The sequence below is a fragment of the Oncorhynchus nerka genome, linkage group LG19 (genome assembly GCF_034236695.1).
Source record: "Oncorhynchus nerka isolate Pitt River linkage group LG19, Oner_Uvic_2.0, whole genome shotgun sequence".
Classification (NCBI taxonomy): domain Eukaryota; kingdom Metazoa; phylum Chordata; class Actinopteri; order Salmoniformes; family Salmonidae; genus Oncorhynchus; species Oncorhynchus nerka.
The window spans coordinates 34,756,380-34,781,554 of record NC_088414.1 but is presented as its reverse complement, the minus strand read 5'-3'; the positions used below and the strand labels follow the sequence as shown (position 1 = coordinate 34,781,554).

General features: G+C 41.9%; 1 protein-coding gene and 1 pseudogene across 4 annotated transcripts; both read right to left on the bottom strand.

Annotated features, from left to right (window-relative positions):
* Nucleotides 1–1,836: 1,836 nt before the first annotated feature.
* Nucleotides 1,837–21,695, bottom strand: LOC115101461 (phosphatidylinositol-binding clathrin assembly protein-like). 4 transcript variants are annotated; one of them, XM_065004899.1, is made up of 19 exons: nt 20,866–21,695; nt 19,167–19,309; nt 18,318–18,393; nt 17,998–18,100; nt 17,589–17,682; nt 17,370–17,481; nt 16,197–16,303; nt 15,224–15,265; nt 13,313–13,398; nt 12,598–12,691; nt 12,208–12,335; nt 11,876–11,976; nt 9,858–9,995; nt 9,703–9,733; nt 7,830–7,968; nt 7,310–7,333; nt 7,155–7,211; nt 5,761–5,880; nt 1,837–4,904 (listed from the first exon to the last, which is right to left on the bottom strand). In XM_065004899.1, exons 1-19 carry the CDS (start codon nt 20,993–20,995, stop codon nt 4,872–4,874), a joined length of 1,758 nt encoding a protein of 585 aa, XP_064860971.1. In that variant the 5' UTR covers nt 20,996–21,695; the 3' UTR covers nt 1,837–4,871. The 4 variants fall into 4 exon arrangements, with proteins under 4 accessions (XP_064860971.1, XP_064860972.1, XP_064860974.1 ...); XM_065004900.1 differs by having other exon boundaries at nt 1,837–4,886; nt 20,866–21,694; XM_065004902.1 differs by lacking the exon at nt 15,224–15,265.
* A 593-nt stretch (nt 21,696–22,288) lies between these two features.
* Nucleotides 22,289–24,425, bottom strand: LOC115146954 (ras-related protein Rab-38-like; annotated as a pseudogene).
* Nucleotides 24,426–25,175: the final 750 nt, after the last annotated feature.

Here is a 25,175-nt window from a genome sequence, read left to right as displayed (position 1 = left end):
TTGAGATGGTTTGGAATGAGTTGGACTGCAGAGTGAAGGAAAAGCATCCAAGAAGTGCTCAGCATATGTGGGAACTCCTTCAAGACTGTTGGAAAAGCATTCCAGGTAAAGCTGTTTGAGAGAATGCAGGGAGTGTGCAAAGCTGTCAAGGCAAAGGGTGGCTACTTTGAAGAATCTAAAATCTATTTTGATGTGTTTAACACTTTTTTGCTTACTACATGATTCCATATGTGTTATTTTATAGTTCACTATTATTCTACAATAAAGAAAAAACCTTGAATGAGTAGGTGTCCAAACTTTTGACTGGTACTGTATATTATACACTGGGTATACAAAACATTGAGAATACCTGCTCTTTCAAATCAAATTTTATTGGTCACTTACACATGGTTAGCAGATGTTATGTTTCTAGTTCCAACAGTGCAACAGTATCTAACAGGTAATTTCTAACAATTCCACAACAAAATCTAATATCTAACATATTCCACAACAAAACCTAATATCTAACAAATTCCACAACAAAACCTAATATCTAATCATTCCACAACAAATCCCAATATCTAACAAATTCCACAACAAAACCTAATACACACAATCTAGTAAAGGAATGGAATGAGAATAAATAAATATAAAATATATGGATGAGCAGTGACAGAGCGGCTAAGATGCAATGGATAGTCTCAATCTGATGAGTTTGGGGGGCACTATGGTGTTGAATGCTGAGCTGTAGTCAATGAACAGCATTCTCACATAGGTATTCCTCTTGTCCAGATAGGATAGGGCAGTGTGCAGTGTGATGGCGATTGCATTGTCTGTGGACCTCTTTCCATGACGTAGACTGACCAGGTGAATCCAGGTGAAAGCTATGATCCCTTATTGATGTCACTTGTTAAATTCATTTCAATCAATGTAGGTGAAGGTGAGGAGACAGGTTAAAGGAGGACGGGCTCATTTAATGGCTGGAACGGTATTAATGGAAGGGTATCAAACATTATATATATGGAAACCACGTTTGACTCCATTCCATTGATGCCATTCCAGCCATTACAATGAGCCGGTCTTCCTATAGCTCCTCCTCTGGTGGGCACCTACATCCAGGACTTCCTTCCCAGCGGTGCCCGTGTCCTCCAATGAGCTTTCAGCGACACATACTATAGTAGGGATCAGAACCTGAGAAAGTGGTATTTCATTATAGTTATCCGACCTGTTCCTCATGGAGGTTAATTTATTTTGGTATATTACATACCCCAGGAAGACTGTGACTGACATAGACAGGGAGACACTCCCTATGAGGGAGAACACATCACAAGATAACACTATTTTGAATACCAACTTCCTTTGATATGGCAGATTGTTATGTAATGCACTGTTTCAAAATTCCAGTCCTTACGCAACCCCAACCGTCCTCATTTTTATTGTAACCCTGGACAAGCACACCTGATTCAACTTGTCAACTAATCAACAAGCCCTAAATGAGTTGAATGTGGTTTGTCCCAGGCAACAACAAAATGTGTTCTGTTGAGGGTACTGGAGGACTTGGCAAACATTGCTGTAATACATATAGCTAGGTTTCCAGGCTTGTTGTTCACAGCAGGTAGATATTTGTTACTAAATAGATGGTAAACTGTGATTCTATGTCATAGTGAGCGATTGTTGCAATACTAGTGGTAGTGAAATTAGTTATTAATTATACATTTGTGACAGGTACTGTATGGATCTTTGAAATGGATAGAGAATAGTGACAATCTTCATCTTGTACACGGTTGTTGTGAGTTACAAGGTGTAGCGGCTACAATGGGCAGCAGGACTACTGCCAAGAACTACATAAAACCTGAGCAAAATATGACATTTTATTCCAAAAACAACAACCTCTGCATTTAAAATAAGAACCAATTGTTTATAACAATGTAACTTATCATTGACAATACAGTGTATTATGTATTATCAATCCATTTGATGTACAAAATCAAAAGGTATGGGCCCTCACTCCTCAAACAGGACATCCTGGACAATGCTTTCATCACAGGAAAAATGACAGTTTCCAGACAGACAGTATGGTATACAGTAGGTAATACTGTTCTCACATTGTGAAATATACATATATTATATATAACCAGAGAACGTCAGGCAAAAAAGTGAAAACGCATGTTGTTGACATCTTTCAGTGGCCAAAAGATATGAGAGTGAGATTTTCCACTGCAAACACAAAGGAAGCTTATTGGCAAAGAATGATGTGGTCCAATGACAAGGGGACAAGACATCCTTAGAGATGTCCAAAAATGTTGTCAGAGTACTCAAAAAAGAGCAAGCATTCAACAAATGTATTGCAAATAGCAACGCTTTAATAAAAGAGGGGTTTTGCAGACTAATGTCTAGCTAGCTATAGGTGATGCATGTCATTCACATTCATGTTGTTTCACAAACGTGTGGTCTCAGAACGGATTTGATAGCGCTTCCGAATGCAACACAGACGTCTGGATATCTGGTGGGACAAACATTTATGAATCCCAATGGATGCTTCTGTAAAGAGGTAAGTAAAATATTGTTTTGCAAACACACGGTAAGTGCAATTTCACACATGATCATGCTTTTTACCGGGCACACAAGTCAATAAAAAGACAACACTAATCATGCATAAAGACTTGTGTCTCTGAAATCAAATTCCTTCAAATTGGATATCAGCAATGTGACCTTGAGAAAAGCTGCGCTTGATGACTTTGGTGCAAAATGTTCCTGTGCGGACTGAGAGGACAGTGTCCACTGCCACAATGAAGACACTCTTGGTAGACAAGTTGTGATACTGTTGAACCCAACCCCCATCCCTCATCAAGATGTAGACAAACATTACAGACGAACAGCCCATCACATCTCCAAACACAATAACCCCACCACAGACACAGCTATAACAACCCATGGCATCTCCATGGGCCATCACTTACAGAGAACACTTCAAAAAACACGTGAGGTTATATACAGAGGACAGCAGAACGGTCAGAATTGGTCTATGGGACTGCACAAACTTGCATGAAACCATTTAACTGACACAGAGGACATTGAGACTGAACTACAACGTTTCTAATAACATCTACACAATGTGGGCTGGTCACAGATCAGAATGCAGTAGTCCGACAGGCCAATGATTAGCAGAATGAGAGGCTCTATAGCAATCTAACAGACGACGGACATGTACTGAGACACGTTACGACACTTGACTACTCATTGCTAAATACACGCTACCGGATTGCCTGGATGACTTCAGTGACATCATTGACCTCGGAGGACCCAGGAGCTGGGAGGCCTCGTGGAGGATCACTACCCTGTTTAACTCACGGGGAAGGCATGGACATAGAGAAACACAATCAATAGAAAACAAAAGCTTTCCCCAGCCCCTTCGACTGTACATCCCAGCAAGGGTTTTAGTTTTGTGCAGTAGAACGCTCACCCCTCCAGGGTTTGTGCTATATATGCTGTCTGTCACCGTTAGTTCTTTTGGGAGTTTGACAGACATGACCCTTGATGACATTTACAGGTCCCTGTACTTCCTCCTCACTTGTCCCCTGCCTTCTGCTAAAGTTCCGGACAGCTCTCTCTGGGGCTGGAGTTAGCAACGGTATGTCAGATAGTTGCTGATTCACTAGAGCGAGTGTCAGTTTCACTGTCTCAGGACGCAGTCTCAGAAAGAGCTCCTCAACAACATTCCCCAGTGGTTGGTGAGGAGCTACACTACAATAACTGCCACTCAGAAACACAACCACTCAGTAGGCCTCAACCTGGAGCAGTACAGTTAGCTGGAGAAGAAAAACAAAGAACGCACTCTCCCAACGTTTACTCACAGACAGGGCAAGACTGGTAGGACCATTACAAGAACAGCACATCTATCTATAAAACGCAACCAGTTTCAAAGAGCAGAATCTGTTGTAGCAGCTCAAGAAACACGGATCATATAAAACAACCTCACGCAGAGCGAACAATGGACGGGACAGCAGAGGCAGAATGTGTTATGACGTTACATATGAAATGACGAGTGGGGCTTCTTCATTGCTTTCATAGGAGTAATACTTTCAGTTTGTGGATGTATGTAGACATGTGAACCAGCAGTGGCCAGTCAATGCAGACCACAGCTTTCACAGGAACCTATGAAAACAATACACAATAGCCTTTGTACATTTAGATGTCTGAGTGCTACCTAACCCTCAGACAGATACACAGTACATACACACAACATGTGTCTCCAAGCCATTTATCCAAGGTCTTACTACAACTGGCTGTGGAATCTGCAGTTAACAACAAAATGGAATGAATACTGATGGTGGTGTACATTGATTTAAATACACACAAAAAAAGGACACACTTATCCATGTTACAACGATGGCAACAGCAACTCTGACAGGAACCTTGGAGAGGAAAGACGTAGCGGTACTGTAGTGGTTTGTATGAGATGCTAAGTGGACAATGCGCATGTAGACATTGATTAAAGTGCGTGCAAACTCTTAGAGAAAGAGATAGACACCGGTGGATGGGGGCTGGCAGTTGTCTGGAATTCACTACAAAGGGCCAAGCTCCAAACTGGAATACAGCAGTCATCATACCAGGGGTTCAACAGACAGAACATTACCCATTCAAATGATCAAATCAAATACAGAATGAATGTGAGCTGTGACTTTTCAAAAGACTTGGATGGGATTATCAGTCATGATACACAATGTGACAGAGGTTCTATTCCACAGAGGCCACTGAAAGAGCACGGACACCAACACATCTCCAGTCTGTCTCCACCCCGATCTTCTGCTCCTCTATCTTGCATTGTATTTGGTTCTGGATTGGTTTGTTTTGTCTCTCTGCTTTGCTGTCATGGTAAAATACTCCCGGTCCTACATGAAGTGCATCTGCATAGGAAAATAAGCCTGTTACGGTTTAAAAACAGATCATTCAGTGTAAGAAACAAAACAAAACAGTACGGTAACACTACAAAAAGGTAATATAGTAACAAGATCTTACATTATTCCAGAACCTACTGGCAAACCAACACTAATTGGCATTGACAAATGAAGTATTAAACAGTAGGTGATACATTCTAAAAGGAGCAGAGACAGTATGATTATGATTAACCTACTTAGGCCTCTTAACTGATGCCTTGAATCATGATTCACATAACAGAAGTAGTTAGGGAGAGGACAGTGAGGAGTGGAGAGAGGACAGTGAGGATTGGACAGTGAGGAGAGAGGAGAGAGGACAGTGAGGAGAGGAGAGAGGAAAGTGAGGAGAGGAGAGAGGACAGTGAGGAGTGGAGAGTGGACAGTGAGGAGTGGAGAGAGGACAGTGAGGAGTGGAGAGAGGACAATGTGGAGTGGAGAGAGGACCGTGATGAGAGGACAGTGAGGAGTGGAGAGAGGACAGTGAGGAGTGGAGAGAGGACAGTGATGAGAGGACAGTGAGGAGTGGAGAGAGGACAGTGAGGAGAGGAGAGAGGACAGTGAGGAGAGAAGACAGCAAGAAGTAGACAGTAAAGAGAGGACAGTGTAGAGAGGACAGTAAAAAGAGGACAGTAAAGAGAGGACACCTGCATTGTTTGCTGTTTGGGGTTTTAGGCTGGGTTTCTGTACAGCACTTTGAGATATCAGCTGATGTACGAAGGGCTATATAAATAAATGTGATTTGATTTGATTTGTAGAGAGGACAGTAAAAAGAGGACAGTAAAGAGAGGACAGTGTAGAGAGGACAGTAAAGAGAGGACAGTAAAGAGAGGACAGTGGGGATTACCTGGGCTCCTGGCATGGGGGCAAATGGATTGGAGTGTCGCAGGACAGGCTGGTTGTACATCATAGACTGTGGTGCCATCATAGGGACTCCACCCATCTGCCCCATCTGATGAGGAGGCATCTACAACGGGGGGAGGAGGACAAAATGTCACCTGAGGATCAGTGGTCCTTGTGTGCAGATCCCCCTTTATTGTTAGGCCTGGGTACTGTACCATGGTGCAGATCATTCCTTATTCTTAGGCCTGGGTACTGTACCATGGTGCAGATCATTCCTTATTCTTAGGCCTGGGTACTGTACCATGGTGCAGATCATTCCTTATTGTTAGGCGTGGGTACTGTACCATGGTGCAGATCATTCCTTATTCTTAGGCCTGGGTACTGTACCATGGTGCAGATCATTCCTTATTGTTAGGCCTGGGTACTGTACCATGGTGCAGATCATTCCTAATTTGTTAGGTCTGGGTACTGTACCATGGTGCAGATCATTCCTTATTCTTAGGCCTGGGTACTGTACCATGGTGCAGATAATTCCTTATTGTTAGGCCTGGGTACTGTACCATGGTGCAGATCATTCCTTATTCTTAGGCCTGGGTACTGTACCATGGTGCAGATCATTCCTTATTGTTAGGCCTGGGTACTGTACCATGGTGCAGATCATTCCTAATTTGTTAGGTCTGGGTACTGTACCATGGTGCAGATCATTCCTTATTCTTAGGCCTGGGTACTGTACCATGGTGCAGATCATTCCTTATTGTTAGGCCTGGGTACTGTACCATGGTGCAGATCCCCCTTATTGTTAGGCCTGGGTACTGTACCATGGTGCAGATCATTCCTTATTGTTAGGCCTGGGTACTGTACCATGGTGCAGATAATTCCTTATTGGTAGGCCTGGGTACTGTACCATGGTGCAGATCCCCCCTTATTGTTAGGCCTGGGTACTGTACCATGGTGCAGATCATTCCTTATTGTTAGGCCTGGGTACTGTACCATGGTGCAGATCCCCCCTTATTGTTAGGCCTGGGTACTGTACCATGGTGCAGATCCCCCTTATTGTTAGGCCTGGGTACTGTACCATGGTGCAGATCATTCCTTATTGTTAGGCCTGGGTACTGTACCATGGTGCAGATCCCCCCTTATTGTTAGGCCTGGGTACTGTACCATGGTGCAGATCATTCCTTATTGTTAGGCCTGGGTACTGTACCATGGTGCAGATCATTCCTTATTGTTAGGCCTGGGTACTGTACCATGGTGCAGATCATTCCTTATTGTTAGGCCTGGGTACTGTACCATGGTGCAGATCATTCCTTATTGTTAGGCCTGGGTACTGTACCATGGTGCAGATCATTCCTTATTGTTAGGCCTGGGTACTGTACCATGGTGCAGATCATTCCTTACCATTCCATAAACAGGCAGTTGCTGTGTCGTCATGGGAAAAGCGACTGGTGCTGGAGCCTATGGAGAGAAAGGGTGAAATGGAACAATGCAAGACTAGAAGAACAGACTGAGGAATGCACTACAGGTACTCCCTCTACAGATATTAATGTACTTACATAGCCAGTATAGATCATTCCATTCTGCAGCATGAGGGTAAGAAGAGGAGGAGAAATAGCAGGACATGTAGATGGGAATGGATGGTGGTGGATAATTGAGTGGAAAATGTAAAGAGAAGATGGATGAAAAAATGAAATGAAAAGAGGAGAGAGATAATTAGAGTGCAAACTTATTCAAATATGCAGAGGGAAAATGAGAATTGCCAGCGCCCGAGAGGAGCTGCAATAACCACTTCCATTTTGAAAGATGGGATTTGCAGCAGAATCCCAGTGTGTAATGCGTGCTGTTAGATTTTATAAGGAAAGAGTACATCTAATATCAAAGCCACCTTTTGCATTGCTGGCTTGTCCTTAACATTATATTTGGTGAGAGTAAGCAGGATACTCTTGCAACGCCAGGAACCCGTGTTCAATTCCCGCTGGGGCCACCCATATGGAAATGTATGGACATACAGTATGATTAATGTCGCTTTGTATAAAAGCGTCTGATAAATGGCATATATTACATACTATCACTCACCAGCTGTGGTATGGGCATAGCTTGAGGAGCCATGAGTGTGTGGTGGCTCCAGTTGGGGGTGGTGCAGGTGGTTTTGGCCTGCCAGTGAGTCCCCCCTGTGGGCCTCTTCTCTACCAGGTGGGTCCACTGGAGCTCTGGCCTGAGGGGGTGGGGGTTATGTATCAGATCATACTGGATCCAATACTGTATTATACTGGATCCAATACTATATTATACTGGATCCTATACTGTATCCTATACTGTATTATACTGGATCCTATACTATATTATACTGGATCCTATACTGTATTATACTGGATCCAATACTCTATTATACTGGATCCAATACTGTATTATACTGGATCCAATACTGTATTATACTGGATCCTATACTGTATTATACTGGATCCAATACTATACTGTATCCTATACTGTATTATACTGTATCCTATACTGTATTATACTGGATCCGATACTAAACTGGATCCAATACTAGACTGTATCCAATACTAGACTGTATTATACTGGATCCTATACTGTATTATACTGGATCCAATACTATACTGGATCCTATACTGTATTATACTGTATTATACTGGATCCAATATTGTATTATACTGGATCCTATACTGTATTATACTGGATCCTATACTGTATTATACTGGATCCAATATTGTATCATACTGGATCCAATACTGTATCATACTGGATCCAATACTGTATCATACTGGATCCAATATTATAGTGTATTATACTGGATCCGATATTATAGTGTATTATACTGGATCCAATATTATACTGGATTATACCGGATCCAATATTATACTGTATTATACTGGAACCAATACTATACTGTATTATACTGTATCCAATATTATACTGTATTATACTGTATCCAATATTATACTGTATTATACTGTATCCAATATTATACTGTATTCTACTGAATACAATAATATACTGTATTATACTGGATCCAATAATATACTGTATTATAGTGGATCCAATAATATACTGTATTATACTGGATCCAATATTATACTGTATCCAATATTATACTGGATCCAATACTATACTGGATCCAATATTATACTGTATTATACTGTATCCAATATTATACTGGATCCAATACTATACTGGATCCAATACTATACTGGATCCAATACTATACTGTATCCAATATTATACTGGATCCAATACTATACTGTATCCAATACTATACTGTATTATACTGTATCCAATATTATAGTGTATTATACTGGATCCAATATTATACTGTATCCAATACTATACTGTATTATACTGGATCCAATACTATACTGGATCCAATACTACACTGTATTATACTGGATCCAATACTGTATTATACTGTATACTATACTGTATTATACTGTATACTATACTATACTGGATCCAATATATACTATATTATACTGGATCCAATACTATACTGTATTATACTGGATCCAATATTATACTGGATCCAATTTTATAGTGTATTATACTGTATCCAATATTATACTGTATTATACTGGATCCAATTTTATACTGTATTATACTGGATCCAATTTTATGGTGTATTATACTGTATCCAATATTATACTGTATTATTCTGTATCCAATATTATACTGTATTATACTGGATCCAATATTATACTGTATTATACTGGATCCAATATTATACTGTATTATACTGGATCCAATATTATACTGTATTATACTGTATCCAATATTATACTGTATTATACTGTATCCAATATTATACTGTATTATACTGGATCCAATACTATACTGTATTATACTGTATCCAATATTATACTGTATTATACTGGATCCAATATTATACTGTAGATTGTTTGCACATCGGTCCTTTTCAAATAGTATTGACACTCACTTTTTGGCTGGTATTTCTCCGAACTGCAAGTCTGGAAAATGAGCGATTAAGATGTGTTACATGTTCAGATGTTATTACAGACCATATGACCATTTAATTACTACTGAAAAATAAAAGAATATGTGAAGCAACAAGTAAAAGCGAGAGAGACTCACTACCAACGAGGTTGGCTAAAGAGGAGTCCAGGTGGCTGGGTATCATCTTCCCCCCAGAGTGCAGCGGGATCCCAGGGCTGTGGGAGTGGACGTGTGTCGGCTGAGCTGGCTTCAGAAGATCCCCTGGGAGCCCCAAACCTGAGGACAGAGACATACAGGGGGATAGAGTTTGTTCTCACAAGGAAAGAGTCAAAGACTGAATGTTTACTGTTCATTTTTTATTGTTTATTTCCCTTTTGTTTATTATCTATTTAACTTGCTTTGGCAATGTAAACATGTTTCCAATGCCAATAAAGCCCTTTGAAATGATTTAAGTCTGGTCACACAGAGAGAGGGTCAGAGAGTCAGGTCACACAGAGAGAGGGTCAGAGAGTCAGGTCACACAGAGAGAGGGTCAGAGAGTCAGGTCACACAGAGAGAGGGTCAGAGAGTCAGGTCACACAGAGAGAGGGTCAGAGAGTCAGGTCACAGAGACAGACAGAGTCAGGCTACAGAGAAAGAGAGAGTCAGGCTCCCAGGAGAGAGAGTCCAGTTACAGGGAGAGAGAGAGAGAGAGAGAGAGAGTCCAGCTACATGGAGAGAGTCCAGCTACAGGGAGAGAGAGAGTGAGAGAGAGAGAGAGAGAGAGAGAGAGAGAGAGAGAGAGAGAGAGAGAGAGAGAGAGAGAGAGAGAGAGAGAGAGAGAGAGAGTCAGGCTGCAGGGTACAGGTTAATAGCCCTAGCTTCAGGCATATTGTAAGGCTATTTCAGTACTGTCATATTGTAAGGCTATTTCAATCCTGTCATATTGTAAGGCTATTTCAATCCTGTCATATTGTAAGGCTATTTCAGTCCTGTCATATTGTAAGGCTATTTCAGTCCTGTCATATTGTAAGGCTATTTCAATCCTGTCATATTGTAAGGCTATTTCAGTCCTGTCATATTGTAAGGCTATTTCAGTCCTGTCATATTGTAAGGCTATTTCAGTCCTGTCAGCTGTCCAGTAGAAAGCTACAAGCCATGTTGACTCAGCGATCAGAGAGAGAGGGACTCAGCAGGAATTGTGTGTTTGTACTGTATGGATGTGTAGTCTGTGCGCCTCACCTCCCCAGGAGTTGCTGTTAGACGGTACAGTGTGTGTTTGTACTGTATGGATGTGTAGTCTGTGGGCCTCACCTCCCCAGGCGTTGCTGTTAGACGGTACAGTGTGTGTTTGTACTGTATGGATGTGTAGTCTGTGGGCCTCACCTCCCCAGGCGTTGCTGTTAGACGGTACAGTGTGTGTTTGTACTGTATGGATGTGTAGTCTGTGGGCCTCACCTCCCCAGGCGTTGCTGTTAGACGGTACAGTGTGTGTTTGTACTGTATGGATGTGTAGTCTGTGAGCCTCACCTCCCCAGGCGTTGCTGTTAGACGGGACAGTGTGTGTTCGTACTGTATGGATGTGTAGTCTGTGGGCCTCACCTCCCCAGGAGTTGCTGTTAGACGGTACAGTGTGTGTTTGTACTGTATGGATGTGTAGTCTGTGGGCCTCACCTCCCCAGGCGTTGCTGTTAGACGGTACAGTGTGTGTTTGTACTGTATGGATGTGTAGTCTGTGAGCCTCACCTCCCAGGCGTTGCTGTTAGACGGTACAGTGTGTGTTTGTACTGTATGGATGTGTAGTCTGTGGGCCTCACCTCCCCAGGCGTTGCTGTTAGACGGTACAGTGTGTGTTTGTACTGTATGGATGTGTAGTCTGTGGGCCTCACCTCCCCAGGCGTTGCTGTTAGACGGTACAGTGTGTGTTTGTACTGTATGGATGTGTAGTCTGTGGGCCTCACCTCCCCAGGCGTTGCTGTTAGACGGTACAGTGTGTGTTTGTACTGTATGGATGTGTAGTCTGTGGGCCTCACCTCCCCAGGCGTTGCTGTTAGACGGTACAGTGTGTGTTTGTACTGTATGGATGTGTAGTCTGTGGGCCTCACCTCCCCAGGCGTTGCTGTTAGACGGTACAGTGTGTGTTTGTACTGTATGGATGTGTAGTCTGTGGGCCTCACCTCCCCAGGCGTTGCTGTTAGACGGTACAGTGTGTGTTGTCTGGATGGTTGGGTTGTAGGCGGGCTGGACGTTGAATAGGTCGCTGGTGAGGTTTGGCACGCTGGGGAGACAGAGGAGAGAGTCAGACAGCAGAGATAAAAAAGATAGCAGAGCAGACCCCTTCAGGGGAGGGTTCCCATTCACTAATAACCCAACTAATATACTATAAAGTGATTTAGCTAGCTCCCATTTTTAATAAGATACATAGAGTAGTTATACAGAGCAGACAAACTGAATGAAACATAGCCATAGGTCTTAAACACGTCAATTATCAGACAGCGGGTCTGCTTACTTATTTGTACCGGATAGAACGGATGAGTTGGAGAAGAGTTCTGTGGCTCCGCTGCTGGCACTGCCCACTGACTGGGCACTGGGAGAGATGGTGGGTGTCTGCATGTCAATCACCTTGGCTCCCTCATCCTGTGGGACAGACACGCAGGAGTGAATCCACATGGGACAAAAGAACGTACAACAGGGCTGGGTTTTACATGTGTTTCCTAATTAGCCTATATACGAGTACATTATCTGAAAGAACAATGTATAACAAGTGTTTATAATATGTCAATTATAAGCGTTATAATTTATTCTCATTTATATAAGTTGTTCATACAGTAATGCATTTACATTGTAATGGGCTATTCAAAAAAGTTATTCTACAGTGGTAGCAGTGACCCTGTCTGACCTGGAGACTGTTGGGGTCCTCCTTCTGTTCCATGAGGCTGAGGGAGATTCCAGTACTGGACAGTGACGATACAGCACTGGTTAAGGTGCTGGCTCTAGAGAGACCACACAGCGCTTGTCAGGGACCAGCACGCACACTAACTGTCACACATAGCACTCTGGGACTAACCTCAGGGATCAGAAAAACACTAATAATGTGTCTGACTGTGTGCCTGTATTGTATTTGTATTGTCAAGACATGACAACTAATGGTGGAGCAGTGACTGATAAATATGTTGACGTGCTAGCTTCAGTGACTGATAAATATGTTGACGTGCTAGCTTCAGTGACTGATAAATATGTTGACGTGCCAGCTTCAGTGACTGATAAATATGTTGACGTGCTAGCTTCAGTGACTGATAAATATGTTGACGTGCTAGCTTCAGTGACTGATAAATATGTTGACGTGCCAGCTTCAGTGACTGATAAATATGTTGACGTGCCAGCTTCAGTGACTGATAAATATGTTGACGTGCCAGCTTCAGTGACTTCAGTGACTGAAATATGTTGACGTGACTGATAAATATGTTGACGTGCTAGCTTCAGTGACTGATAAATATGTTGACGTGCCAGCTTCAGTGACTGATAAATATGTTGACGTGCCAGCTTCAGTGACTGATAAATATGTTGACGTGCCAGCTTCAGTGTAAATGCCTCCTTCAGACTCAAAGTGTTACCTGGTGTCTGTGGAGAGCTCCTTGGTTCTCCTCCCCTCCAGAGAGGCCAGATGCTGCTCCAGAGCTTCCAGGAGGCTGCTAGGGGCCTGAGTGAGAAAGGGGGGGGGTGAAGTAAGAATACTTTACCAAGGGAGAACAGCATTGTGTAGAAAAATTGGGAAAACACACACACACCCAAAAGCGTGCTGTCACACACACACACACACACACACACACACACACACACACACATACACTCACAGGTGCGGTGCGCACACATTTTTGCACGCACAAGCACACAGACACACACGCAGACACATGCGCGCAGACAGAGCCAAATAACACATTGTTCAGCATAGTCTCCATATTTGCAGCTAGTTTTACATATCAATACATCTGGTATAATTAGGTTTGGCTTCACGCCAGACATGCACAGATCAGTCATCTCTCTCATGCAATCAAGTAGACAGGCCTGGGAGGTCATTACAGTGTATGGGCCTGAGGGGGTCAGAATACAGAAAAGAGCTTAGCCCATGCATCTATGCCCCCACACACACACACATCACAGTCCATTAATGGCCAGTTAACCTTATATGCTAATTTGAGTATCACTATTCATTCATGAATATTCATTTAATAAATTGTATTTTACAGGTTAGAGGAGACATAATATTAGTGGATGCTACAATTTTGTCATTAGCTTAGTGTCCAATTCAAAAAAGGGTTTGGGAGCCAAACGAGTTAACTGACAGAAAAGCCAAATATCTGATGAAAATTAGGTAAACACATTTGGCAAATGAATAGCATATTTTATAAAGATATAAAAGAAGATGGTTTAATAAACCAAGGATGAGCGAATTAATTTTGCACATGTCATACCCATGTTTCAACCAGAGGCTTGCTTTTCCTGTTTCCACAATCTTAACTCATGCAGCTACTTGTATAATTATTTGGGGGAAACGTGAATAATTAAAATTCTGGATATCCTTCTTCAGAGAATGATAGAATATTCTAAAAGTTGAAAGTAAAGCAAAAACCATCTACAGCTCAGTAAAGACATGGGTTACTATTTAGTTGAACAGGGACACATAAGGTCTTCATAAGCACTGCAAACATGACATCACAGTTGAGAAACATTTGTTCATGATTATTTTTCTCAATGTGGAGGGAAAGCATGAGTGTCATTGAAGAAAGCTTCAACAACATCAGATGTTATGCACTGCTTAGGATGGCATTACGGACACTTTGGTAGAAACCATTCACTGCTCTCCCCACAGCTATGTTGATGGGATATCTTTTCAGGAAAAATATGTACAATAGTGTTCATTTTGAGGCAACACTGTAAACTATATGAGAAATCATGAAGGGATGTCAAACCTTGATGTACAAAAGGCTTATATGGGCGGACACCATAGGCCCATATCTGCTAGGACAGAGGCTGAATTTGCCTGACTTTTCAGTGCCATTTCAAAATCAAACTAAATGTATTTTGTGATTCAACTAGAAAAAAAATACTAAAATCAAGGTAGAGAAACAACAACAAAAAAATCACCAGCACTTGACCCCCTCCCTACTTCTAGCTCTGACTCTACTGATAGCTACGTTATGGAGGGGAAATGTACTGTCCATGCCTGTGATATGTGGTTGTCCCAACTAGCTATCTTAAGATGAATGCACTAACTGTAAATCACTCTGGATAAGAGCATCTGCTAAATGACTAAAATGTATGTTTTGCACAATCTCCAAAATTAGAAAGGGTCACATATTTGGAACCCATTTTGAAAGTAGCCCCCTCTGTACCCCAGAGCTCAGAGAGAGGGGGGTTCATCAGAATGAGAGGAAGGGCTTGTGGAAGTCTGTAGGGTGAGTAGGGAATGGGAGCGTTTACAATGGAGCCACATGGGAGATATTGAGATGAAATGTACCACTGACCTGTGTGAGATCGGGGATGTCACCCTGATCAATTCCAACTTGCTGTGTCACAAAAAAGGAGGGAAGGGGGGGGGGGGGTGGAGGGCAAAAACCAAACATAATAAACAAACAAACAAATAAACAAACAAACAAATAAACAAACAACCACGGAATAAAGGGGGGGTAGGTGTGTGGAGGAGGGAAAAAGAAGAATCAAACCAAAGGATCCATTACTCCATGCACTGACTACAAACAAAACAATAAAAAGACAACAGGGGAATTGGCATGCCCACACGTACATACAGTACACACACACACAGGATCTGAAGACTGGTTTGAAATGAATGTTTACACATTGAAATGCCATTGACAGGTGTGCCGGGTACATTGGGCTGTAATACTCATGTGACTGCAAGGTGAGAAACATCCAAAACAAACACACAACTAATGTTGACTTTGAACGAAAAAGGCAGGGACACAAATGACAAACACATTGTTAGACGACTAAATGAATGGGCCCTTAGAGTCAACGTTAGCCCGTATTTGGATAGAAGCCCACCCCCATCACCCCAAACCTTCCTCCAAATAGTAACCAAATCAGTAAAGACAGCAAGAACGCCTTTTAATAAAATAATGCAGGAGAAACTCTAAAACTACAGAGAGATACTAATTATCTTCGCAAATCGGCCTTCTGAATTGCAAGTAGTACTTTACTTGGATAACAGCAGACATTCATCATTGCAAAAGAGAGAAAGGGAAGGAAAGAGTAAGAAAAAAGCTCTTCCTTAGACATGCAACGCAGGCATCAGAACAGGCAGCACATGGATTTGTATGCCCACTAATAGGCTAACCTCTGCATTCATGACCTCAGCATGAGCCTCCACCACACAGCAACAGAGGGACAGAGAGATGGAGAGGAGAAGAGCCCTACCTTCCTGCTGGATCTATCTGAAACCTTCCTTTCCTCAACACAAGCCAAACAGGGAAACATTACCTCTGCAACTTTGAGAAACTCTGACAGCTTGGTCATTCTGTTCAGAAACGTCTTATAGATCTCCAGGGCGTCTTTGCATTGGTTCTTCTTCATGTCAAAATATTTCTCTTTAGGATAAAAAAAAGAGGATATGTTAACTAAGCAAAGAAGAAAACAAAAAGGGACAAAGGATTTTAGCTAGGTCTTTTCTAGATACATTTACAAACATCCTAGTGACACCATAGTGACATCCTAGTAACATCCTAGTGACATCCTAGTAACACCATAGTGACACCATAGTGACACCATAGTGACATCCTAGTAACACCATATTAACACCATAGTGACATCCTAGTAACATCCTAGTAACATCCTAGTAACACCATAGTAACATCCTAGTAACACCATAGTAACATCCTAGTAACATCCTAGTAACATCCTAGTAACATCCTAGTAACATTAACACCATATTGACATCCCATATTGACATCCTAGTGACATCCTAGTGACATCCTAGTGACACCATATTAACACCATAGTGACATCCTAGTGACATCCTTGTGACATCCTAGTGACATCATAGTAACACCATAGTAACACCATAGTAACACCATAGTAACACCATATTAACACCATGGTGACATCTTAGTGACATCCTAGTGACACCATAGTAACACCATATTAACACCATAGTGACATCCTAGTAACATCCTAGTAACACCATATTAACACCATATTAACACCATATTGACATCCTAGTGACATCCTAGTGACATCCTAGTGACATCATAGTAACACCATAGTAACACCATAGTGACATCCTAGTAACACCATATTAACACCATAGTGACATCCTAGTAACATCCTAGTGACACCATAGTGACATCCTAGTAACACCATATTAACATCCTAGTAACATCCTAGTAACATCCTAGTGACATCCTAGTGACATCCTAGTGACACCATAGTAACACCATAGTAACACCATAGTAACACCATAGTGACATCCTAGTAACATCCTAGTAACATCCTAGTAACATCCTAGTAACATCCTAGTAACCTAGTAACATCCTAGTAACATCCTAGTAACATCCTAGTAACATCCTAGTGACCCCATAGTAACATCCTAGTGACATCCTAGTGACATCCTAGTGACATTCTAGTTCTCCTCTAACTAACAGATAGTGTACTTACCCAGCATGTTGATAACTCCTTCATTGTAGGCAGCAAAGAGGCGGATGGAGTCTTTAAAGAGCAGCAAGAAGGCGCTGTTGATGACGCCATTGGTCAATTCATTAGAGTTAGCCTGGGAAGAGAACAGATGAGACATTGAGAGTTCATACTGACAGCTAGCTCACTGTCATCATGCAGCCCATATTATGGACCGCTCAACACCCCAACCATGCAGCCTACCTGAAAGTCCAGCAGAGCATCCAGCTGATTCTGAATGATAGGTAGAGTCTTGATCAGCTTGTCAACGGTCATGGTGCGCATCATACCATCAACCCTGTCAGCAAGAGACACGCAGCGCCACTTTAACAGGACAAGTGATGACTAACATGATCATACAGCATGATCAAACAATCATGTTGATACTTAATATAATCCACACATTATCCAAAGAGGCTGCTGAAATAAATGACTTGTTTAGCTGGATTACCTTGAATCTATTTAAAGGCTTGTCCCCAATCTTTGCCATTGTTTCTATGACGAAGTCACCGTTTCTCCCTCTTGAGGTGGGGCCTGGCCACTGAGGTAAACTATGTATCCCAGGGTGACAATGTGGAGGTTGTCCACACCTAGCCACTACAGGACATCTTACCCTCTCTTCATCTTGGTGAAGTCCACAGCCACCAGTCTGTAGGACAGGGCCTTCTCATTCAGATACCTGCTGTAGCGTCTGACGAACGTTGACATGTCATAACCTGGCAGAGAGGGAGCACTTACATTCATATTTAGAGTGCTGGCATGGCAGCATACAGAACCACACCTCTGCAGCGCGTTCAGAGTGACAGTTTGAATTGTTGTACTGCACACTGCTGTTCATGCATTGCACGATTATAATGTTTTTTTATGCCTGTGACTTCTGGACAGTTTGTCTCTGCTGTGAAATGGCTTGCGGTGAAAAATTCCCTACAGTACCTTGTAATGCCCCCTTATCCAAGAAGTTGCTCAGGTTAAAAAGTGTGTTTCTGGACGCCAGGTACTGGATTAATCGCTGGTGATAAAATACAGAGAGAGTGGGATCAAAACCAGTAAGAATAAAGATTCAATCAAATGTTTGAATACCAGAGGACTTGAACAGTGCATAATATAATAATACATGATATGCCATTTAGCAGACACTTTTAACCAAAGCGACTTACAGTCATGCGTGCATACATTTCACATACGGGTGGTCCCGGGAATTGAACCCACTATCCTGGCGTTACAAGAGTGTCATGCTCTACCAGTAACAATTGAGCTACAGTGAAGCCAGTCATTGCCGTACATCATTGGGCTCCCGAGTGGCGCAGCGGTCTAAGGCACTGCATCTCAGTGCTTGAGGCATCACTACAGACACCCTGGTTCGAATCCCGCTATATCACAACCAGCCGTGATTGAGAGTCCCATAGGGCGGCTCACAATTGGCCCAGCGTCATCCGGGTTTGGCTGGTGTAGGCCCGTCATTGTAAATAAGAATTTGGTCTGAACTGATTTTCCTAATTAAATAAAGGTCAAATATAAAATTTTAAAAAATCATGAGGTGATGATGAATGCCTTGAACCCCAGCTACTAGTGTTTGTTTTTAAACAAGGAAAATTTTGACATTTTGCCGGTTCCGACAAAAAAAACAAAAAAAAAACAGGCAAATGGGGACATTTGGGTTATGGTTAGGAGTTTTTTTTTTTGTTGTTAGGATTAGGTCTAGTTTTAGGGTTAGGCTTAGTGTTAAGGTTAGGGTTATGGTTAGGTTAAAACTGTGTGTGTGCGTGTATGTTTGTTACGTACCTCGTTGCCGTACATCATGAGGTGGTGCGTGGTGATGAGGGATTTGAACACCACCACCCAGCTGTTGTTGGCCGTCCTCTCAAACAATGTGTCAGCCAGGTGGGGGACACTCACGTTCAGCTCGTTGGTGCAGTGGATCAGGTCTGCCAAAAAATACGGCATGTGGGCAATTAAACATTGGACAGTGCTTTCTGTGCTTTACATATAGTCTACTTTACAGGTTGATCAACTCATGCTAAACATTACTAACAGCAGTTAGATCTCTGGTAGGCACCTCCCACCATAGAAAAAGATCCTGTTACTAGTGAATTAACTATCACTTACTATGCCTTAATTACAGTGACTAACCAGCAATTAACATTTCAAACTGGAAATCTGATTGTAAAGCAGACGGTGATCATGAAATATAATGATGTATTCCTTCTAGACATTTGACTGTAGGAGGGATTTCCCTCCCAGGAGTTGAAGCTTATGCTAAATCATACAAGAGAATATAGAAGTACATTTCCTACATTCTTACCCACAGGATTTTTCCACTTTCCTCAAAGACTGAAATGTGAACTACGTGAGGCATCAGGATAATCCATAGCAGTACAGACTCTTCAAATAACTACATTTGCAGTAGGCTACCACATTTTTAAGTCCCATTTGAAGTCTTCGATTCCACTCAGAAATGACTATTTGTATTATTTTAGCTTATGTAATTGCACACAAAATGACTCTAACATGACTCAAATTTGCACAATTGATTACTTTCAATAAAGATTGGGTACATAGAGAATTCAACAATGAAAAAATCCTTCCCAGAAAATAACCAGACCGGCAACACAAGATTTGTTAATTGAACCAATAACCCTCTGGGTCTATGGGTTGATACAGGACAGGGCTGATTGAGCTTAATTGATTGACTGGACACAGTAATTATTTGGGTAGAAAGCCACCTAACCTAATCATCAGCAGTTAAATGTGGAGAAAATGCTTGATATCCAACACACACTACAGTTCCAGACCACACAGATAAACAGAAATGTTGAGATCAAGGTTGTCTATGCTACTGTTGTCATTGCACTAATATGATTGACCCATGGACACCAGCTCACCACAAACTAAAGTAGCTGAGAAACCTAAAAGGGTACATACAGCACAATATACTGTACCTTTATGGCAGCAATAATACCATTGTTAATAAGTTATTAGTCTTAAATTAGACTTATTTTAGTCTAAAACTCAGTAGGAAATAGAGGAAATAATAGTAGATGAACTCAAATTATGCCTCTAAACCTAAACTGCCAGAAAATGTTAGCCTACATAGCCAGTCCTATTAAAAGGGGAATTGATTGCATTATTACTTCATACAATGATGAATACGGTAATAGGCTATTTATGATCACAATGTGTGCATTTGCATGTATGACACTGAGTAATAACCTATTTGTCTCATTATGTTTAGGCTACAGTACGATAGCCTACTGTAGGATGATGACACTGTAATGATTGACTACATGAGCTGTTGAAGGCTATGATGCGCAATTATTCATAGCCTATTACCATAGAATGTCGAAAACCTTGCTATTAAAACTACACCAATGGCCAATCAAACATGATGAACATACAGGTCTTCTTGAATATTCAATGTTACCAATGCTTTTGTTGCGAAATATGTAGCAACGGCGGGACACTGGTGGTCTACTTAACCTACAGTCAAGGTGTTTCTTCTTTGGTCCGCTGACTTCATGCGTCGTGGCCTTGCAGACGGCTTTGCTTATAGCGGATCCTGTCATGCTGTGCTGAGCCGCAGCGATCCGATCCGTGATAGACTGTCCAGACATGTTCCAGGAGCAAGTAATCGGGGAATTAGAAATCAAAATGTCTTTAGTGGTGATTGGGAGCGTGCCCTCTAAACAGATTGCCCGTCTGAAAACAAAAAACGTACACTGACGCGAATCCGATGGCAGAATTCATACGGCAGCCAAATAAAATATACGGCTACAGTCAGTAGTAAACCATATATTTTATTGGCAATCCCCAATGGTCCAAACATACAAATCCAAAAACCTTATCCAAACCCGAGCACACCGAAATCAGCCGATAATGATTCGTTCGGATGGTCGTGAATGTATCCCCATAAAAGCGTTCTAATGGTGATGATGCCGGTTAGTGTACAGCCAGTACAGTATACTACATGAACAGCAGCAATCATTGATTAGTTAGCCTACCAATGCTCGGTTGGTGATCACACAACGTTCGCGCTGGTTAGATGATTGCTGCTAGACTGATTTTGAAGACGTTACAAAATAGCATATGATTAGTGTATTTTCTCTCAAGCTTCCCTGTGATCGTGTCGAGGTCTTGTAGCAGTGACACCGAGTTTTTCCGTATCCTTTAATTGCCGTGTTCCATATGTTTTAATCTGAAGGCATTTACAAATGGTTCTTACATTTTACAAATGTTTTTTGTTAGGTAGCTGATTATTCATTTTTTCAGTTAAACTTCATGTGTAAAATGGCAGTATCGACTATGAATCAGGTGACTTAGAAAGGGGTTGATTGGCCAACACAGAAAAGGTCCGGGGTGGGCATCTTAAAGTGGAACACTGCGATTTAATTTTAGGAAGCTGGTTCATGATTTGAAGTGGATGGAATCTGTCTAAAACTCAAACCGATTAGGCCTGCAGTAGGCATGCTGTCCAATCAGATTCAGCCACATCTGAAGACAAACCCCTGGCCTAGTATGGTATTGATGTTATATCATTAGTATTTGGCTATAACAACAACCTTTCACAAAGCACTAGCTTCTCAGTTTCCTGGCTCTCTCTACAGTAGGGTTTACCAATGTTAGTGTTCTCCTATGCAATAAAACCAAAAATATACAAATTATGGACACCTAGGAGACAAGCTAGGAGACAGCTAGGGGACAGCTAGGAGACAGCTAGGAGACAGAAGACAATAGATCTCAGATGGGGAGTAATCCCAGGGCAGATCTGCTCAGGATTTTAAATCCTTTTACATCAGACAAAAGGTTTATTCTAATCTTTCATCATCTTTATCAATGTAAGCTATCAGCTGGGTTAGCCCCAGTGACATATTCACCCAATCAGCCTTCACACTAAACTGAGTAACTCATTAGAGAGTAGCTGTGAGTGTTCCCTTTCTCTCAGGTTCAGTCTGTGAGGAGGGAACACACATTACACAGCCTGCTGGACCATTTTACATGTTCCTGTTCACATTCCCCTTGGCAAACTAGCCTGTGTTCTTCTCAAATGCCCCGCGGCATGCTAGCATTTCATTCCAATTGATCGCATGCATTTGTGATTACATTCGAATGAGTTAAGTTAACCCAAGCTGACAATCAAAGGCTGCTGTCAAATGTGTTTGTGTTCTTCATAAGAAATAGAGACCATTGTACAAAGTGATCTTCCATAGGACCAAGACTGACAAATGTTATCAGCCAGGGAGCTCCCCAGCAGTCTGAAATGTGTTTAGATTAGAATCGTTAATATACTGAGGCTAGTCTGTCTCACACACAGACACACACACCATTTAAGTGTATCTTATCTTAGCCATTGCAAAGACACCATCTAGAGCAGCCCACAGAGCAGCCCACAGAGCAGCCCACAGACGGCAGTTGTGAGAGACTAGGAGGACTACAGTAAGTAAGCTGAAGCGTTTCCCTATCTGCGTCATTATCTCCCTCCCTTACCTTGGCTGAGGTCTCAAACCAGCCCACAAATCCTTTTTCCCCACAGAATGTGTCCAGATTGAGCTGCTGGGAGCAGACTTAGTCAGACTTGTAGACCAGCACCACAGCTGGGACAGGTTTGCCATGACTGAGGGTGACCTTAGTGTCCAGGTCGTCCTTCCACTTGAAAGGACGACCTGGACACTAAGGTCGTGGGTCATGTCAAACACCCCCAGAGCTCCAACAGCCTTCCGGTAACACACACGGGTCATATTCCAATATCTTTCTTGTCCTGGGACAAACAAATACGTGAACAGTACATATCAGGGTCAGACCGACATACAGCACTGATCTAGCGTATACTGTAATTATATGTACTTATAATCTTATTATATTGCATTATGATTTAGCACATTCCAAAAACAGCAGAAAAGGTCAGGTTTTCATAGTACAGACACACACACACACACACACACACACACATACAGAGAGCGAGAGTGTAACTAGTGCTCATATGGCTCTAATGAGCATGAGACCAGATGAACCCCGTCATTGTCTGTCACGTTCTGACCTTAGTTCCTTTGTTTTGTCTTTTGTTTTAGTATGGTCAGGGTGTGAGTTTGGTGACTTGTCTATGTTAGTTTGTCTATAATTTTCTATTTCTGTGATTGGCCTGGTATAAAACAAGAAAGCAAAATAATTTTTTGATAGGATGTTCTCTGTGATTCTTAATGTAAACATTTAGGGCAGTAGTGTATCTGTACAGGCACTCCAGTTATCAGTTCCTTCTCAATCAGAGGCAGCTGTCAATCGTTGTCCATGATTGAGAACCACATTTAGGTAGCCTGTTTTCCATTGTGTTTTGTTGGTGGTTATTTTCTGTTTAGTGTTGTGTTGCACCTTACAGGACTGTTCGTTGGTTGTTTATTGTTTTGTTTTCAGTGTTCATTAAAATATTTAAAATATGAACACTTACCACGCTGTGCAGTGGTCCTGCTCTCCTTCCCCAGACGACAAGCGTTACAGTATCAGTGTTTTGTTACTTGTCGTGTTTGTTGTGGACCCCAGGAAGAATAGCTGCTGCCTCTGCAATAGCTAATGGGGAGCCTAATAAACAAATAGACAAGACACATGCTCCTCCACAGCACACATGAAATTCTGTAGGGAGAAAAACTGTACACTGGTGATTATGATTGTCACACTCTGACCATTATTTGCGTTGTTTGTTTCTATGTTTTGTTTGGTCAGGGTGTGATATGAGTGGGCATTCTATGTTGCATGTCTAGTTAGTCTGTTTCTATGTGTTTTGGCCTGATATGGTTCTCAATCAGTGGCAGGTGTTTGTCGTTGTCTCTGATTGGGAACCATATTTAGGTAGCCTGTTTTGTATTGTGGTTTGTGGGTTATTAGTAGTCTTATAACGGAGTCACTGTCCCAGTGCAGAACCTTCAGCGCAAAGTCAACATCAATAGTTGCTCGATAATGTTGAGAAAAGATCTGATGGACATAACTCTTGACTGATGTTTTACTGACCCCAAGGTCCACTATAACGAGAAGTTTTAACAAATGTTCCTGCTGCATGGTCTGCGTTTGTACAACAGCCCAATGATCCAATATCTGCCGGTGTTGATGGCACATGGAAAACATTACAATTTAGTTTTAATTCCATTCCAACAAGAGCCTGAAATTCTTTCAAATGTTTCCATACAGAACTTTTAAGGTTCACTGTGCACCTTAACATATGAGGATGTTAAGGATGGGGTCAAGGAAATGATGTAATCCTACTTGATTCCATAGTCCGTACATGAAAGGTCACATTTTTATTTTATAAACTTGTCATATGTTCTCGTCAAAATATATACAGTACCAGTCAAAAGTTTTGACACACCTACTCATTCCAGATGATTTCTTTATTCCTCCTCTGGATAAATTAGCAGAGTTGGTACAGCCACCCGGTTCGGTTTCTTCACCGGTTTTTTCGCATGCTCAGACAGAAACAAACATCTCTCTGGTAAGAAGAAGGCCGGGGGTGTATGCCTTATGATTAACGAGTGGTGTGATAATAACAATATACAGGAACTCAAGTCCTTTTGTTCACCTGACCTAGAATTCCTTACGATCAAATGCCGACCGCATTATCTTGCAAGAGAATTCTCTTCGATTATAATCACAGCCGTCTAGATCCCCCCCCAAGCAGACACCGACAGCCCTGAAAGAACTTCATTGGACTCTATGTAAACTGGAAACAACATCTCCACCCCGTTCTCAGCCCTCTCCTGTACTCCCTGTTCACCCATGGCTGCGTGGCCACGCACGCCTCCAACTCAATCA

Excerpts from the sequence above, each read along its gene's own strand:
- LOC115101461 (XM_065004899.1), bottom strand. The coding sequence starts at position 20,995 with ATGTCTGGACAGTCTATCACGGATCGGATCGCTGCGGCTCAGCACAGC. Across the intron at positions 15,266-16,196 it reads AGTTTCTCAAAGTTGCAGAG|CAAGTTGGAATTGATCAGGG; the intron begins GTAATGTTTCCC and ends TTTGTGACACAG. Across the intron at positions 12,336-12,597 it reads AGGACCCCAACAGTCTCCAG|GATGAGGGAGCCAAGGTGAT; the intron begins GTCAGACAGGGT and ends TCTGTCCCACAG.